Raw genomic sequence first — 20,627 nt, forward strand, 5'->3', positions numbered from 1 at the left:
TAAATAAAAGTCGGTACTTATCTTTATTAACGAAGATACAGGAACACAGTAGTGAACTCCGTGTCTACAGAAATCTGTCTAGTTCGAGTCGGAGCGGCTAGGTCAGCGTCGGCTGACGACAAACAACAAATCTGCTGCGATGAACACACAACTGACTAGCAAGTACACAATTCGGTGGCGAGTATACAACTGAGCGGCAAATACAGAACTGTCCTAGCGCTCGCGACTCCAACGCTTAAGAACCAGAAGCCAGCGGTGGCGCGCGCAGACTTGCGGCGATTTCCTGTCTCGCTGGCGCTGCTTATGCGGACGGCATCCGGACTTTGAAGCTGCCAACCTTTTGGCAGCGGGCTCTGGTGGCATTACTGGCTAGGATATAACAGTCAGGGCGGCGGCGCCCGTATGGCGTACGGGCACCATGCTGTAAGTGTTAAAGTTATTGTCTATGAAAAACTTAGGATTACTGTATACACGAATAATCAGTTCATAAATGTACAAACATGGAGCACTTAATATTTTTACATTTCTTAACAGTGGGCGACAGGGTTTTCCCCTTAGACATATTTCTAAAAATTGATTTTTGTAATTTTAAGATTCTAGTCATTTTGCTTGTGCCTCCCCTTCTTTCAGTCTTGGTTTCTATGACTAATGTGGAATTCTTCTACCTTAGAGTTTTTAGTTTTAAACTGCAGCAAATGTATTTTCCCAGTATTTAATTTTAGCCCACTTAGCTGGAACCAGTTATCCAAAGTGTCTAATAGTTTTGTGACAATTGAAGGCATTTGTTAGGGATCATTGCTTTCAACAAGGCAAGAGTATCATCATTGAGTAAAACAGAGTGTGAATTTATGTTCAGTGGTAGATCATTTATATAAAGTAAAAACAAAATTGAACCTAGAATTGAGCCTTGTGGAACACTGTGTGAAATAATCATCCCTTACTTGATGATATAATTACCCTTTGTTTTCTATTTGTGAGGTATGACCTAAACCATTCTAATGCACAACCCCAATTCCATATCTTTCCATTTTATACAGGAGCAAGTCAAATGCTTTCTTGAGGTCACAGAATAATCCATAATCCTGCAACTTTTCTCGATTTGTTTAAGGCGGAATGGATTTTTTTCACGAACTCATTAATGGCCTCTATTGTACTCTTGCCTTTTTGAAAGCCATATTGATTATCTGAAATTATGTTTGATTTTTCTATAAATTTTTTAATTTGTGTTACCACTAGTTTTTCAAATATGTTTGAAAAAAATTGATAGAACTGAGATTAGACGGTAGTTCCCCATATCTTCTCTTGAGCCTTTTTTAAACAAAGATTTTACCTCTGCATACTTTATGATATCTGGAAAGTGGCCGTCTTCAAGTGATTTATTAATTGTTGAGCAAAGAGGGTGAGCTATTGTCCTGGCAGTTGCTTTTACTACTTTGGTAGGTATGCCATCCCACCCAGCAGATTTTTTGTTATTTAGCTGTAATATAGTTTTCTCTACATCATTAACTGAAATTTTCTCAAAATTGTTAAAGTATTCTTCTGCATTGTGTCTTAAGTGTACTTTTTCTGCATAAGCATGTACATTTACATTTGATTTAGATACATTTACACAAAAGGGTTGAATGACTGACACTGATTTGGGTTTGTTACAATTTTACCCCCCACCCTAATTCTGGAAATATCTTTGCTGTCGGTTCTAATCCCCAGTTCTGATTTTACGGTGGACCAAACTGCCTTTGATTTGTTTCCACTAGCTGAAATGTATTTATTATTAACCATTTCTTTTGCTGCTTTCACTACCCTTTTAAATATGCTTTCATACTGTTTAACATAGTTAATGAAAACAGGGTCTTTGTTGTATTTTAGTTCCTTGTGCAGTTGTCTTTTTTTTTTTTTCACTGGATATTTTTATTCCAGCAGTGATCCAATTTAGTTTATTAGACACTTTTGTCTGGCTTACTCGAAGTGAAGATATTTCATTAAATACATGTAACAAATTTCTCAAAAAGTAGTTAAAAATGTGCAGAGATTAGAATCTCATCTTGGACTTGCCACTCCACATCTAATTCAGAGCAGAACAATTTTAAATTTTCAGCAGTAAAAAGTTTCCGCATTGTACCATCTTTTGAACTTTGGCTAGCAAAAAAAATGTACTCGTTTCTTAGTTGTAAAATGCTAGGTCCCATGGCTGAGTACTAATACATTGAATTATGTGGCATTTATCTGAAATAGCCTGTTCCACTGTCCACAACTGGCATGGAACCAGATCATTGTGCACATTGTTGTGTTTGTACACTTTTTATTTGCAAACAGGTTCTTATGCACATTATCTTTCCAAACTGGGCTTCACCAGATGATGTACAATACCTGTAACTGAAAATTGGTTACATTTTCAACAATTATACACACAAAATAAAGCTATTTCAAACTATCTCTGATAAAATAGTTCATGTGGTTACAATTAGCTATGAAATAGCATCTATCTATTAAGTAATTTCACGTTTTCACATTCTGAAGCAGAATTCGCATGTATTTCACAAAATGCGAATTATTCCAGTCCCTAGTTATAGAAATAAATATGTAATGTAAATTTTCCCACTAGATGGCGCTGTGTTGTAACTTGGTCTGGTGCAGCTACAAACGATAGATGAAGCACAATATGATGCCTATGGTGTTAGCTGCACATTACACCAACTGTACTGTGCAATGTGTACAACCACACAAGTTTATCATTCAACAGTCATGACACTGTTAGTAAGGTAAGCAAATCCACCATGGCAAAATCATACCACATGGATGAGGAAGAATAGGTTTTTAATTGTCCCGATGCCAAAACCATATACAAAGCAACAATGAGATCAATTTTTAACTGTCCACAGAATGTTCCGTGTTCACTGTTCACTTCCACGTGAGCGAGGAATTCTAGAACAAACATTTGTCTTACATGGGTAATTTTGCAATGATAGCAATGGAGGTCGTTTCCTTGAATTTTAAGCACTATGCTCACAGGCATGTCCAAATTTTGTACTATTACCCGTGCACTCCATGTTTACACAACACCAATTGACCCATCCTGCAATGCTGTGTTCATGTCTTCTACTGAATGTCGGACCAGCCATATTCCTCCCTCTCCCACACTGCACTTCAAAAGAACCTGTCTTTTTGTACTTCATAATCACTTTCTCCAGACCACTGGCAGACATTGTGGTCCAATGCCTTATTTCTTACCCTCAAGTGTCTGGAACTTTTACAGAGCTACTGGTGTACAGTCAGCATTCTCGTAAAACAGCTTTAGCAGCAGCATGCGATCCTACATAGAGGTATTCATGCCGACCTTCTCAGATGTAAACTGAGTAACAGCCGTGTATCCACATCTTCTATTTCGCACATTCTGCAGCTCACAGTGCCATCTAGTGGTATAATTTTCATTAGATTTTTTTGTTTCCATAACGTTCCCCTCCGCAGTCTTGTATGTAGGTGCAGTATAAGGGGCCATGGAGCTGCTGCTTGTCATTCAAGTGGCTCCACAGTGGGCCACCATGAGACCGAATGCACCCTGCACCCTTACTGCCCCCCCCCCCCCCCCCCCCGCAAGGAAAAATCCTCAGCAGGGCTGACAGTCCAACCCATGTCCTCCACATGGCAGCCGTCTACACCAACTGCATGGCTATAGAGGTAAGAACAGCACCCTCTGAAGTAAAACGTTTTGCTGTAGTTACACCTTAATGCATTCTGGGCAAAAGTGACTGTGCAGTCCCCCAGATGATGTAAACTTTGTTGACTTTTTTTGTGTGGCTCCTGCTTGTAAGCTGAAGAAGAAAAGCAGATTAACATGTGTTTCAGAACTACTGACATCAATTTCAAAACCATTACCATCAATTTTGGAACCCAGTTCTTCAAGTAGTCTCAGAATTTGTTCATCAGTACAAATTATACCCCATTTTGTTACAATCTTTTACAATTGAGACAACTACAGAAGCACAATGTGACAATGTGGGGTCCTGATAATGCCCACAATAAGTTTCTCATATCTCATAACACTTTATGGAAACAGGAACATCTGTTTGGCGGCTATCTGAAGTATTAAAATAGCAAGAAACTGACTTTAAGCCGTCACCGCTCAGAAATAGTGCACCGTGAAGTAACAATCGAGAAAGCTGCAGTCAGAGATCCTTCGGGCACTCACTGTTAAGGAAATTATACTGTGCCCACAATTTCTATAAGCAGTGACTGGCATATGTTAAAAGTGATAACAGTGGTGGGCACCATTCAGTTGCCAGAACATACTGAGTCCAGTTTAATGGCAGATAAGGCAAATCTTACCATCACAGTTTTGCAATCTCTACAAGAGTTTGTTTATTTGTGTGTAATGCAACAGTGTCATCAAAAACTTTAGGCATTTTACAGGCAAACTGGGTTTAACCTTGTTTTAGGTAATGCATAAAATAAATTTTATACGTATATTCTCCAAGACATCCACAAAATTCATATATTCCTCATCCCAAAAGACATCCACCATCAATTATCCAGTTTTCATTACTTCTCCTTTGGTGATGTGCAGTACTATTCAATCAACAGTTTTTCCTATTCACAGCGAGGTAAAAGAAGATGTTTCTTGTCCCTATCCCCTATAAATTGCAAAGCTTGCTGAGAAATCTCCTCCCTCACATTTTGAAGGAATATAGCAAGTTGGCCTCTGGTGTTTCCCTCGCATTTTTATTTTGAGATATCAACAATTATTACATTGTGTTACTAAAGAATTTTGAGTGCCTGTCATCTTGGTACAAACATTTCAGTATGATGTTACTTCAGTAGTCATCACAACAGTAGTCATTTGCCTTACAAGTCGGACTTGACCCTGTTCCAGATCAGACCAAAATATTCATTACACTGTCTCTGGTGACAAAGCTTGGGACACACAGGTACTTAGCATCCAGTGGCCGACATAAATACAGTTCTTGACTTGCTACACATTTGATGTAGTTGCTGCAGAGGTAGGTTGTTCACACAGACAAACTCGCCATCTAACTATGGTGGTATGCATTGCAGCATCTCCAAAACTATTCTCTAGCACTTTATGAACTTGAATTGAAGTGTCATACTGAGTTGTTAGGAACATTACCACATCCTATTGTTCAATATGAATGTAAATATGCTGTCAACTGCTGATGGAACATGCTAATATTTGCAAAGTGCAGAACAAAGTTAGAAAATTAGTACAAAAGTCATAGTTGTTATATTAGAACAATATTTTATGAGAATTTTACTTTATGCTTATTGTCATTGCATTTTTGTAATTGGTTTATAACTTTAAACTTGCATCTGTGAAAACCAAAAGCTATTCAAAAAAAAACCTATCTTATCAAAATTTTTTACCAACACCATTGTGTGATAAATAGAACCTGGAGTCTTGCAAAATATCAACTTGCAAAATATGTATATATTTATGTAATGAAAATGGGTAAAATATATATCACCATAAAATATATACCTCAATAATTAAAACAGAATTTAATTGAAATCAAATTGTGCATTGCACCATATTTTCTTAATATGCACTTAAATGTACCAGAAATACAAAAAGTACATTATGAAGGTACATTTTACATTACTTAATTTTTTTATTTTGAAAGTCTCTCCTGCACTAAGAAAAGAAAATTATTTTGGGTCATGTCTGTTCACTAAAATGTACACCTTCGCTGAAACTACAAAGGTAACTTACCTTACATTTAATTTTGAAGCACGATGAACAACCAGTTACCTTTCTAATTTCTCTGCAGTAATAGCATGTGGGTCAGAAAGAACAGAGAAAAATGACTTCTCCACATCACAAAATTTCAGGCGACAAAATATTCCTTAAGAGAAGTATGTTTGAACATTGTCTCCTTCCCCACTGATGGTATTGTAAGTAGCAGCAAAAGTCAAGTAGTTTGAATTTGTTGCCAAAATGGTAACAAACTTATTTGCTTCCTTCTGCTCAATATCGTTTGTAATGTGAGTCAGCTCGCATTTGACTTTCTCAACGATTTCTGCAAAAGCAACCTTATATATTCTGAATCATCAAGGTTGCTAACAAGAAAGCCAAAATTGTTATGGATGTATGCCAGAGATTTTTGATTTTAGGTTCAGTGGAAGTTCTTTGTGCATCTCGTATTGACACTGAAGATTCTCTCACAGATGAGTCAATCACAGATGTTATGGCTTTGGGTGGGAGAAGAGGAGCGAGGGGGGGGGGGGGGGGTTTCCAGCCTCTGTTTCCTGCACTCCACCTCACTCACTGGGGATGGCTCAGGCAGAAACAAAGGTTTTGGTAGCAGCAGTCTATGGAGTGACAAGATGCGGGGTTTTGAGAAACATTTTCTTGGTTTATTAAATTATTCTATTTATTTCTGGGTAGCTGTTGCTCATATCTTTGTTGCTACATTGCAATGAATGCACCACACTGGTACGGCAGTTGCCACCTTCAGCACATAGATCCCAACATCCAAATGCATAAGGCCTTTTTCTTCTTGAATTCCCTCAGGCAATAGCATTTTAAGACTTATTCCCAAAATGAGCTACAGTTGAGTGATTTGCAAGAAATCAATGATGTCTTCAAGGATTTTGCAACAATGAAATTGCCGATGAAACATCCATATGCATCCATCGTTTTGTCGGTGGCTATGTGGCGATTGCTTACACAGCGCCGCACACTTTTAAGAGCCTCTGGATAGCAAAAATCTAAATAGTTGTTCCTCAATTTAAATTTATAACAAATCTGTTGCCCTCAGGGATTTTGTGGAAATGACCAACATTCAGGCACTTGAAGTTCGTACGCTGGAATGTTTTCAGCAGAGAATGTATTAGGGAAAAATTCATTTGTACAGTTTAGAGTTTTTTTGCATCTGCATCAATAATATTTGCTTCTTACATGATTGCACTGCTTTGTTGGTTGGTTTTGGGGAAGGAGACCAGACAGCGTGGTCATCGGTCTCATCGGATTAGGGAAGGATGGGGAAGGAAGTCGGCCGTGCCCTTTCTGCACTGCTTTGTTCTCTGTGTGTGCATCACTATGTATATGTTGGGACTTCATAGAGCAACTGATCTGGTTACTGTATGCTCGACATAAAACAGTCTCTCCATCAGTAGTGAAAGTGTCATCCGTCAAAACCTGAATCTTAATTCAGATGATAATTCTGATGCAAAAGGAGGCATCAGAAACACCAAGAGTCATGAACTCTTGAGAAGTACTCTTTGACAGCTTTTTTTCTAAGTGGACGCAACTCCTAGTTCTGGACTGGTAGAAGTCACAAGTAGTCTGAAAACCTTGGGCCACTATACTTCAGACTGCCCCACTGCCAGTCTCAACAGTACACACACCCCTTTACTATACACAATATTGTTATCGTATCTGCTTTGCTTTTGACAACTGAAATTCTGTATTTTAAAAAATTAAGCACATTATCCAACTCAAACTCCACCTTTTGTTGCACTTGATTGTGATTTTTAGAGATGATTTGCTTTCTGTCATCTGCTTTTAGGCTGGCTGGATCTGGATATTTTTCTTAGGGAGTAGCCTACTGGACTGGGGGGAAATACAAAGTGTAGTAAGCAATAATATGTAATTTCCTGTAGCATTAAGTTAAAGTACATAAAACGTAATGATTAAATGAAATATAACAACACTGGCCACATAATTTGTGCAGATTTACACTTTTCCTGTGCATAGGAGTGGATGGAAAGTATAATAAGTAGTTAGACAAAAAATCTGGGCTCTAGTGATAAGTTCGTACTATCAACATACATGGATACAATATTCAATTGAATAAAAAATAACTTCATAATAACAATGTAATGACAAAAACAGCTTTAAATTTTATTCACATATTTATAAAATATACATATTCATTTCAAAATATAAACAAACTGGAATCAATTTGCAATAAAAACAGATCTTTTTTACATATTTATATTCTAAAATTTACTTGTAATAAATATGGTGAGCAGTGTGACCAGAATGTTTTCTTGTTTAGTGTAAACTGAATGATCGTTGTGATGTAATTATGACTACATCATCACAGTCAAGTTCTTGTCTTCTGCCTGCAAGAGGCCCTCAAAACACAAGGAAAAAAGTACACTGCAATCCAAGAGCATCACTTCTGTAAGCTCCACAAATAATATCGTGATTTCCAGAGAAAAATTAGAATTTTGTACACAGCACTACTGGATGTGTTAATTCTGTCTTTTAATCACTTTAAAGATTCAGTCTTTTATTTAAAGAATTATTGCACCAGAAAATGATTGTATCAATAAAATGCCACAAAAACTATGTGCCTATAAGTATAGTGTAATTTTAGGTAACAAAAAATTACAAAAAATTACAAAAAAGTTACGCAGTCATCCTGCTGGACTTTCACACATTCAGAAATTCCATGAAGATAAAGCTACCACTTGAGCCAAGAATAAAAAATTCCAATGCCATATGAGACAGGGAGAAAGGCACAATCAGTTTTCAAGCTTACTTCATTTGCTCTGCTGAAAAACAGCACAAGAATAAAAAATTCCAATGCCATATGAGACAGGGAGAAAGGCACAATCAGTTTTCAAGCTTACTTCATTTGCTCTGCTGAAAAACAGCACAACAGGAATGGAATGTACACAATACTGACAGGGTCTCAATAATAAGAACAGACAGATGTTCTATGGACACACACACACACACACACACACACACACACACACACACACACACACCTCCTTACTTTATCTTCCTCTTGAACAATATCCACAGAGGTGTGGCATTTCCACAGAAGCAACAATGATATAATACACCTCCACAAATATCAGTCAACTGTGGAAGACCTGTCATTTTTGTTTTCGTTGTGACTCAAGGAAGTTGGCAGATAGAGCCAAGAGGCGATATCTCTGCTTCAAATTCTTTGCACGGATGTGTGCTGAAGCTATTTCCACAGTATGATTCGCTGGAAACCAACCTCGCTCACCATCTCTTATTCTTTCTCCCTGGTACCAACCTGAGAAACATTTATTTAATCATTAGTGTTTACAAAGGTCAACACTGAACGCAACAGTAGTTAAATATATTATAGCTACAGAAACAAATTAAAAGTTGTAGGTGGGGTAAAAATGGGATTGGGGGCAATACATAAAGCTACCAAATTCACAAAAATATGACAAAGAGAGAAGAAACAAAAACAGAAATAAATAAAACACACAGGTCCACGATTTGCATACGAAAAGTATCTTCAGCAATAGCTAATGAGAAAGAATACAGAAAAAATGTGAAGGGCCAGTAAAGTAAGGCACCAACCACCAAGATTTTAAGAAGAAATGTAAAACACACACACACACACACACACACACACACACACACACACACGAAGATTTGTGTCTGTTAGGTCCCATCAAAAAGGGGAAACTCTGGGGATTTGGAATGAGTCAAGACAACCATTAACTGAGAGCAGAAAACAGCTTATAGTTTATTATCTAACACTCCATTACTCATACAATAATGCCCGACACTTTAGCTAGCACAGCTGCAGGTGTTATCCACAAGAAAAAGGGTATGTTTGGACATTGTCAATGTTGTATATTAATGATTTTAGGACTGTTTTATTACATCTAAATATAACACATTTAATACATGCATACAGTATAATATGCTGTAATGTTTGAAACAGTCTTACATTTCAAAATAATGAATTAACATCTGTCTTCCATGTAAACACTGAGGTACATGAAACAACTCAAATACATATCAAAAGAACATGGAAATGTTTATTTCAAAACAGTGATCTAACTAATAAGCATATACGAAGAGTAATTTAGGTAATAAAGTGCAAACAAAACGGAAATAAGAAACATATTACTTGACAAAACAGTTTATGCATATGTCTTTTAGATGATCTGCACATTTCCACTTGTTCCATGTAGTACATCGTCTATGGATTGTCTTATTTCATGCTCTTTCACATGTAACATCTGCCACATTATCCAGCTGCTTTTTTTGGCTGTTCGGCAATTTCTAGAGTGCCTTACAGTAATTTAGCTCTTCTTCCAAGAGCTGCTTCTTCTGAACTTATTAAAAGGCAATGTTGCTCTATTTGAGGCTTTATTTTTTCCCCAACTGATTTTTCTATAAAATCAAATCTCTTTACACCCTAATTCAAAGCCATGCATTCGTATTTATATAGCAATAAAGCATTTATGGCTGCAATATTAAAAATATTGTAAAACAGCAGACCAGCTTCTCATATTACATGACATCATGTTTTTCTGACACAGCTGATCCAAAAGATCTGTCCCCACTTAAGGACAGTAATCATCTGAGGTTTCTTCTGCTCTCCTGTTGGAGGGTCTATGGCATCACTGATATGATATGCATGCCTGATGCTGCCAACACTGTCCTATTTTTCTTGGACAGTGTGGCACCAATGTACAATATTGCTGAAATGTGGAGATAGATGATTTTGGCTACTTTTATCTTTTTGGTAGAAATTCTTTCAGCACTTCACTTGTTTTTATGTACTGTTCTGACGTATGTCACTTTCTTAGCCTGGAGTTTATTGAACAAAAACAAACTGGTAAACCATTTAGTCATTAGTAATATTTCTGTTTGTACCATGTACTGGTTCAATTACTCTAAAATCAGTATCTTCAGCCAAATTACTGGTATTTTATGGCTCCTGCAGTTGCTTACTGATGTAAAATTTTACATTAAAAGTGTAAGCCATTTTTACATCAACCAAACCAAACACTTTTAACACATACTTTGCAGGTTTGCTAGGAATATATTGCCTTGATGGGCAGTTTCCCCTGAATACAAAAAGCTGTTCATCAACAGTAAGGTATTCACTAAGTGAGAAATATTTTTGGCAACTGTTCGTAAACAGTTCTACTACCTATCTGGCAGTGGCCAACTTGTCACTCTCTCTGTGAACATCTCTGTTATGGATATTATTGAACCTCAAACATGTCAAGCAAAACCTGAATTGGTTTTAAATTGTGTATAAATAACATGATGTCCATTGCTGCTTGAGGAGGAGATTAGTGTTTAACTTCCCATCAATGTCGAGGTCATTAGAGACATAGCGCAAACTCGGGTTAGGGAAGGATGGGGAAGGAAATCTGCCATGCCCTTTCGAAGGAACAATCCCAGGATTCGATTTAGGAAAATTATGGAAAACCCAAATCACGATGGCCGGACGTGGGTTTGAAATGTCGTCCTTCCAAATGTCGGGTAAAGTGTGCCAACCACTGCACCACCTCCCTCTGTCATTGCCTTTCGTGTTATACCACAACTACAAAATATTCTTTCTAGAACATCTGAAAGCTCCACACAGATACAACAAACCAATGAAAGCTCTGAAGTTTGTTTCTTCAGCAACCATTTCGTTAGAAAAGTTACCATGAATTTCATTGATGTAAACATGAGTACAAGTTGCAATAATAAGGATGATATTTTTATTCAAGATTAAATTCAGGATATCTACTTCTGTCATACAAGCTTCATTTATGGGTCTTGGTAAATGTATAATAATATTACAAGATCTTCTTCTAACACATTCTTCCAACATAATTACTTTTCCTCCATTTAGTTATTCCACACAAAAAAAGTGAACACTTGAACTACATCTTCCTGCGATTCAAATTCATCATTTTATAACATTTATTGTTCTGATCCTGAATCATGACAGCTTTTATGTACACAATCCTCATCCTCTGAGTCAGCAGCATCACTGTTAGGATCTTCATCATTCAGCTCATAGAACCATTCCAGTTAAAGATTAGAATCTCTACTAAACTGTGTGAGAGGTTTTTCTGCCTCTGACATTTCTTTCACAAACTAAAATAAGGAGAATACTACATAAGATGGAAATTAGCTCCAATCAGCTTCAATATACCTAAAATTACACACATGAAAGGGGGACTGAGTCAAGGTAACCAATAAAGTAATGTAACATTATTTTGTTTCAGATTGACGCAGCACAGCCTGTGTGGACGACCAGTGTCCTCCAGGCTATAATAATGATTCATAAGCAATGTAACCTGTGTAATTGAAAGCCAACAATGGCTGAAGCTAACAGAAAGAGAGTTAACACAACAGTACTGAAAATGATGTGAATACAATCCAGCCCAGTCAGACAAAACCGACTGGGGAAAACTAGTGTCAGCCACGTGAGCAACAGACGATTAATACACAATTTGTTGAAAACAACTACACTGCTTACACAGGCTGAAAGCAACATTGTAAATGTAGCCACTACCTTGAGTAACTACACTGATATGTATAAAACAACTGTTATCTACACACTGTAGGAATAGCCTGAACAAGTTTCTATTTGACAATTCTTGCTGTCAGCCTCTTATTCTGTACAGAATAACTAAATGTAGAGCCATCAAGGCACATGCTAAAAAAAAGACCACACAAAGTGGAACAAATGTTGCTAAAACTTTAAGAACTTTTGCTCTAAAAACTCCATTTCAATCTATACAACACGAGACTAGAGCTGTAAATTGTAAAACAAACGAATTACCACTATTTTATCATGTATATATTACACAAACACAGCCAAAGTAACATATGCACCAGCATTACAGACCACTAGAATGCTTCAAAGTATAAAAGAAACACAACGTGTGTGATAATGTACTCACCAAGTGGCAGCAGGGGAAAACACACACACACACACACACACACACACACACAAAATTACAATTTAAGAGCACATTAAAACATTTGTTCGTAGTAAACACCTACTGTGTAGATGAATTTCTTAGCAGAATCAGATACAATCTGTATAAGCCTTAAAACTGTTTTTATTTTTTAACAACAGACCAAGAATTACCTTAGTAAATATACATATAAATATTTGGGGTAGCCTTTTAAATTAATGTGCGAATGAAAAAAAATTTAACATTTTGACTTTTTTTCACATCCTTGTAAACTGTAACCCTCAGGATCTGTTGAAGAAAGTTAAGCATGTAAGTTCTTCTGTAAATAAGTATCCCATATTTTTGTTTTTTAATACATTTGACATTCTCAAGATTATCACCACTACAGGCCTATGAAACAGTTAGGCCTAGTGTATCTAATCTGAAACTTCATCAGGCTGGTCCCTAGTCACTGGACAGTGCCACAAAAGTTGGCACTTCAACACACTGTGAGCAATCTGGAACTGTAAAGATACGTATTTCATTTTAGGGACTGCTTTCTTTATTCTTGGCTCATTTAGGCTCAAATTTTATTTAGTTTCTAGTTGTCAACTTTGAGGATTAGTATAAAAAAAATGCTGGTACCACTGCCCTGTATCTTGGCACAAGAATTGAAGATAACGAGTTAACAGTTTATGACAATGTTCCTAGAAACTTCAAACTTGTGCGAGGATTCTCTTGTCTTCATATAAGGGGCAATCAAAAAGTTTCCCTCTGAGGGCATTGCTGTAGGATATATGTGACACAGCATGACTCCCATGTGGGTATATAAACACCAACATGTACCCATGAGGTCAGTGTGGCATTCGTGGCTTTCTGGCATGCATGCAGTAAATGCAGAAATGTTAACTATGACAATGTTATTACCCAACATCTACAAACAGGACCAAAGTTCTGTTTTCTTTTCTCAGTTGCCAAAAGACGTACACCGGTAGACATCAATCCAAGTTACACAAACTCAGTTGGGAGACACCCAAGAAATCCCCTGCAGTCCTGATATCTCCATGTGATTAACTGCCTCTGGTCCCTTCTGGACTGTACAGCCTTTGAATGTAAACTTTTTGATTGGCCCCTATTGTTTTGAATTGATGGTGCCCTGTGCCAAAGCTGGAGCACTTTAAGGACAGTGTTAGGGAACATTGGACCACAAAGGGAAGATTATTCCTGTCGGATGAGGATGTGCAGCAGGCAGTTATAGGCTTTTTTAGATAGCTGGACATGGTGTTTTACCAAATGGGTATCTTCTACCTGGTGCATCAATGGGACGACTGCCTCAACACTCACAGCGATTATGACCAATTTGCATAATACAGATTCTGGACTGTATGGCCTTCAAACGGAAACATTTTGATCGCCCCTTATAGTTTTTAAGTGATGGCGCCCCGTGCCAAAGCTGGAGTGCTTGAGGCACAGACAGTCTTAGCCAATGTTGGAGCAGTCATGCCCCATGGTGCAGAGCACATGCACTCCAATATTACTGAACACTGCCCGGAGCACAGGTGCTTCACAACAATGAAGACAAAACAGTCTCTTCTGCCAACAAAACACAGACAAAGACTACAACAACAGAACTGCAAACAGGACTAACCAGCAACAAAGAAACTAAGAAATTAAGTAACAAAGAAAGAAAGACAAACTAGGCAAATAGCAACTGAATATAAAGTCTACAAAATAACCTCGTGTGTAAGGCAAATGCTGGGATTATATTTTACCCTATCAAACTAAAATAAAAATAAAATCAGAAAAATGATGATATATTCAAAATTCTCCTCTCTCCCATCTAAAAGTAGATGGAGCCAAAACAGATAAACCAGACCTATGGCTGAAAAAGAGACTAACACTCTTATTAGTCTACTCTCTCCCTTCAGGACTGGGGAAAAAAAAAAAAAAAACACCTGGTGCCCTAGTGAAATGTGGACAATAAACAGTACAGACAAGAAGAGTGCAGAAGCTTTTGAAATGTGGAGGTACACAAGAATACTGAAGATTAGAAGGATGGATCTAACAACTAAATAGGAAGTACTGAATCAAATTGGGGAGAAACAAAGTTTATGGGACAACTTGATTAGAAGAAACAATCAGTTGCAGGACACATCCTGAGGCATCAAGCCATTGTCATTTCAGTAACGGAGGGAAGAGGTGTACACAGAATAGATTAGTGTAGGGAGATGCATCGAGTCAGTCTTTGGGCAGAATGATGACAGCATAAAAATCATACACACACATATAAAGAGCCAATACTGCACTGCACACAATACGATATTGCAACAAGAAACACAACTGACTCACCATCAGCCACTTTGCGCAAAACATTAACTACATCTGCGACATCCAGAGACAGTTCGTCAGGCTGACGCGCAGCGTATGCATGGACAGCTCGGACCTGGGGACAGTCCCACTCCTCGTACACTGTCTCGTCAGGGTTGTCCGACTGCGGCTCAGCTACAGCTTCCAGCCACCGCTGGCGGTCTGATTCGAGACCGCAAGAGAGAACCTGTAGGTCACAAGACATCACATGTTAATTACCTTGTGATGCTGTACAACTGCAGTACAAGTATATCAAAATTTTGAAGTACCATCAATTCTGAAGGAACAGAATATAATGAGGAGCTGACATGGGATGTAATTCAACATTGTTGAAGAAGAGCTCAAATAGCTATAAATACTTTTAAAAAGGTTATATTCAGCTGCCATCACTGGTTTTTATCAGCTGTGCCAATCGTCAGATCCCTGCAATTGTGTTTCTCCGACAGCCGATGTGTCAGCAACACAATGTCTGCTCCTGTACTGAGTGCCATCAGTATGCAGTCAGTGCCACTTTATATGCAGAAAGGAGGATTTGTACATGTCACAAATACTAATGTGCATTCTACACAAAGAAACAGAACAGGAATAAGATATGCTGACTTCAGCTTTGTTCACAGTGGAACCAGAGTCCAAGATAAAGAGTCAGGCACACACTTACGGTTTTTCCGCAACTTCACAACTGCAACCACCACCAAGTGGCTATTGTGTACAAACACAATGTGAGATGACTGAGTAGTTGGAGTGGAGAAGCACATTCAAAATGCCAATGTGATGGTATTTCGGAGTTTAATGTAGCACTGTAAAATGTAGCAGCTTGAGTTGGATTTGGCAGACCTAAATGACTATTATTGTTTATCAAGGACACAAAATTAGCACAATATGATTAATTATTGTTACAGCAGTGGAAGCCAAAAGTGAACAGGAAATGCATTTTGTGCTAAATGTAATGGAACATGTGATAGCTGTAGTTTAAGATATGCACATAAAAAAGAAGCAAGTGTCGCAGGTAGACATGATGGAAAATTAAATGTTACAGTTGGAAAACAGAAACTTATCTATACTACATTTTGGGTTAAAGGAGACCACTCACTGAAATGCAGAAGCACTGGATCATCGATAAGCACACAGAAAAAATGGAATTATCCTTTGATGAGCTACAGTAAAAAAAACACACACACACACACACACACACACACACACACACACACCTTTGCATGCACGCACACATGATGCCAGCTGGACTAACAGTGCCAGTGCTATTTTTAAGCAGGTAGACTGACTGTGTTGGGGGTAGTGTTGGGTTGGATGGGTAGAGGATAAAGAGGTAAGAGACAAGGAGGAGGATTGTGGGTGAGTGGCTAGCAGCTCTGACGGATGCCAGCCAGTTTGCTGGCTATGAATGCAGCTGGAACTGGCATGACTGTAGAGGCCAGTGGGAAGCAGCATATACTGAAGGAGACATGAGGACATAAATTGGGCAGGGTGACAGGGCAGAGGAAGGGAAAACTGTTGGGTGAAGGTGCAGGGACAGAGGGTCACCCGAGATTGAGGTCAGGATGATTACAGGAGCAAAGGACATATCTTAAGAATAACCCTTATCTGCATATTACGGTATATACCGTAATATTACATGCAACTGAGGAAGACAGGACTATAAAAGTTGAAGATGTCCTTATCTGCATAGTTCAGAAAAGCACGTGGTGAAGGGAGGATCCAGATGGCTCGGGTTGTGAAGCTGCCATTGCAACTGAACATGTGCTCAGCTGCATGTTGTGCCCCCAGATGGTCAACTTTGTTCTTGATAATAGTTTGGCAGTGGACATTCATACTGGTGGACAGTTGGCTGGTTGTCATACTGACACAAAAAGCTGTGCAGTGGTTACAGCAGAGTTCACTTATGTTACGGTTGCTTTCACAGGTGGCTCAGCCTCTGAAGGGCTGAATAGGAAGTATAGGTGGATGGACTGGCAGGCCTTGCACCTTCATCTACTACAGGGATTGGGAGAGGAAGTGGCATAGGGATGGGTTACGATGTTGTGAAGGTTCAGCGGGAAAGTGAACACCACTGTAGGAGGTGTGGGAAAGATCCTGTGTAGGATGCCCTTATTGCAGGGCAGGATGAGAGAGAATCTATGCCCTGGTGAAGGATGTGGTTCAGTTGTTCCAGTTGTAATGACACAGTTAAGTAAAGACAATAACACAAATTTACACACACTCACTTTTAGAACACTAAGACATAGCATAAATTTGATTTGTATATTTGTAAATTTTAGTTCATAGGGATCTTTGAGATGTTTGAAAGTAGGTGCCAGTATTCCATGAATGTAACATTTAACACCATTTGTTAGAAGCATAAAGAATTATTTGCACAAATGCTGGCATTTTCTTGAATGAAGAAACTTGTAAACATTGATGATTTTATTATTGTGATTAACTCTTTCAAAAGATTAACCCTCGAGCGGGCGCACCTATGTATAAAGTGCGCCAACCAAAAATAAAATGATTTTGTGCAGTTCCATTTTTGTTTCACAACTGCAAACCTATACCTATTCCTTCAGTATTGCTTCAGGTAACACAGCAATAAATTGTGTTGTCGTACGTCCAAGTGAGCAGCAGTAATAAAAAATATAAAGTGAGCTAGGCGAGAAAAAATTTATGATCAGTTCAAGAAAATGACCACAGTTATGAACTGGCAACATAATCCCACATTGAGGCAATTGTCTACGAGATAATTAGTGATTGAATAAGCAGCTAACCGAGATCTGATGCAACTGCACTGCTTAATGGTTCAAATGCATCATTACTGTCTCTTTAACACCTGTCCCTGGCAACAGAGAGTTATATTGAAAATTTATTTCATTATTGTTTAACAAAACAGTAGTTTAGCTCATATTATGTAATTTTATTTTCTCCTTGTTTAAATAAACTAAGGTTAAACTGTGATTTTGATCATATATGACTTACCTTGGTAACATAAGGAAACCTATTCTTTTTGTGTGTACAAAGTGCGCTGTGCGCCCACTCGTGTTACAAAAAATGGCGCACCCGCTCGAGGGTTAATAACGCAGAAACCATCAATATGCAGTGACAGCAAACGCAGCATGTATAACACATTAACGTAGTTGTACGGGAGCTGCACTCGCTAGGCAGAGACTATTTTTGTAACAGCTTTGAGTACAGCTACTGTCTGTGGCAGCTGGTGGTTTGTGGTGTACTTAGAATATAGCAGCAGTAGCACCAGCAGCAGCAGCATATATTTATGTTGATAATGGAATACACAAGCAAAATTTGTCTGGAACATGGCTATATACTGGAATATTAGAAGAAAAGGAAAGATATGGAATCATTAATGTTACACTGCCATAAAATAATACGTGAAGGACATGAAGATTATTGCCACTAAAACATGACCACAATGGTAAAAATGCAGTTAGTGACCCTTCTCTTTGTAAAATGCAGTTTCCCAAGAATTAAAAATATTTTTATCATCAATGTAGGCACTATCATTCATTAAAATCAGTAAAATGGAACCGTGTGTTACTTGACTACTTTTTAACTCACTTTTGATATATTTTTGACTCACTTTCATAAAACATTTGGCACTTTATCAAACAGAACATACTGTTTTGCCATTGCAGAAAACTGATGGAGTCAAAAACTACTCATTTTTCCTTGTATAAATATTTATCTTTTTTAATTTGTAATTAATAGCTAAATTGTGTGAGTAATTATTACGTTTACTAAGATTGCGAGTTACTGTGTAATCCAAAGCAACATAAGCAATATTGTTTGGAGATTTTCACCAACACTTCAAAGCTGTCAAACATTTATTTATTATTGATTTCAAAATTGTCAGTACATGCACAAGAAACAGTATTTTTCTGTGTTCTTGAAATTTAGTTATGGCATGGTGTTGCATAATCTAATGCCCACTGTCACATTTTTGCATAATTCGGTACTACTAAATTATAAAATCCTGACAGTCCTGTTATACAGTCCAGAGTGATACTGGGTGACAAAGGGGGACTCCTTTATAGTTGATCCTTGGGTGTGGTGGGACAACTGGGGTTGTGCAATGATTTGATGATTTGACGTGGGAAATCTGTCTGTGGACTACATTGGGGAGTACTGCTTGTCTGTGAAGGCCTTTGAGAAGCCTTCAAGCATACTGGTCAAGCCAGTTCTCATTACTGCAAATACGCCATCCACATGTGGCTAAGCTGTATGGGAGAGATTTTTTCGTGTGGGAAGGATGTCAGCTGTGAAAATGCAGGTAACATCGATAGTTAGTGGGTTTAATGTGGACTGAGGTGTGGATGGAGCCATCAGAGGTGGGTGTCTGTCTCCAGAAAGATGGCATGCTAGGTTGAGGAGGATCAGGTGAAGCAGATCGGAGAGAAGATGTTAAAACTGTGAAAGAATGTGGATAGGATGTCTTGATCCTGAGTACAGATCATGAAGACATCAATGAAATGGCCCATAAACAGCTTGGCATAGGAGAGCATCATGTGGGCACCCACAGCTGCACTGCGGATTTGTTTATATAACTTCCCTTCAGAGCAGTAGTAGTCGTGTTTTAGGATAGCGTTAGTAACTTACCGAACGAAAGCGCTGGCAGGTCGATAGACACACAAACAAACACTAACACACACACACAAAATTCTAGCTTTCGCAACAAACAGTTGCTTCGTCAGGAAAGAGGGAAGGAGAGGGAAAGACGAAAGGAAGTGGGTTTTAAGGGAGAGGGTAAGGAGTCATTCCAATCCCAGGAGCGGAAAGACTTACCTTAGGGGGAAAAAAGGACGGGTATACACTCGCACACACACACATACATATCCATCTACACATATACAGACACAAGCAGACATATTTAAAGACAAAGAGTTTGGGCAGAGATGTCAGTCGAGGCGGAAGTGCAGAGGTAAAGATGATGTTGAATGACAGGTGAGGTATGAGTGGCGGCAACTTGAAATTAGCGGAGATTGAGGCCCGGTGGGTAACGGGAAGAGAGGATATATTGAAGAGCAAGTTCCCATCTCCGGAGTTCGGATAGGTTGGTGTTGGTGGGAAGTATCCAGATAACCTGGATGGCGTAACACTGTGCCAAGATGTGCTGACCATGCACCAAGGCATGTTTAGCCACAGGGTGATCCTCATTACCAACAAACACTGTCTGCCTGTGTCCATTCATGCGAATGGACAGTTTGTTGCTGGTCATTCCCACATAGAATGCATCACAGTGTAGGCAGGTCAGTTGGTAAATCACATGGGTGCTTTCACATGTGGCTCTGCCTTTGATCGTGTACACCTTCCCGGTTACAGGACTGGAGTAGGTGGTGGTGGGAGGGTGCATGGGACAGGTTTTACACCGGGGGCGGTTACAAGGATAGGAGCCAGAGGGTAGGGAAGGTGGTTTGGGGATTTCATAGGGATGAACTAACAGGTTACGAAGGTTAGGTGGACGGCGGAAAGACACTCTTGGTGGAGTGGGGAGGATTTCATGAAGGATGGATCTCATTTCAGGGCAGGATTTGAGGAAGTCGTATCCCTGCTGGAGAGCCACATTCAGAGTCTGGTCCAGTCCCGGAAAGTATCCTGTCACTAGTGGG

At 38.6% G+C, this 20,627-nt stretch overlaps 1 protein-coding gene across 5 annotated transcripts in view; it reads right to left on the reverse strand.

Annotated features, from left to right (window-relative positions):
• Positions 1-7,831: 7,831 nt before the first annotated feature.
• The window catches only part of LOC126253408 (mucin-5AC-like), a 448,548-nt gene continuing 435,752 nt past the window's right edge, over positions 7,832-20,627 (reverse strand). For all 5 annotated transcript variants that reach the window (XM_049954712.1, XM_049954716.1, XM_049954713.1 and 2 more), the window contains 2 exons: positions 15,001-15,205; positions 7,832-9,011 (listed from right to left, as the gene is read on the reverse strand). In XM_049954712.1, coding sequence (XP_049810669.1) covers positions 8,845-9,011; positions 15,001-15,205 — 372 coding nt within the window. In that variant the 3' untranslated portion in view covers positions 7,832-8,844. The remainder of the gene's footprint in view (positions 9,012-15,000; positions 15,206-20,627) is intronic.

This window comes from Schistocerca nitens, chromosome 4 (genome assembly GCF_023898315.1).
Source record: "Schistocerca nitens isolate TAMUIC-IGC-003100 chromosome 4, iqSchNite1.1, whole genome shotgun sequence".
NCBI classification, from domain to species: Eukaryota; Metazoa; Arthropoda; class Insecta; order Orthoptera; family Acrididae; genus Schistocerca; species Schistocerca nitens.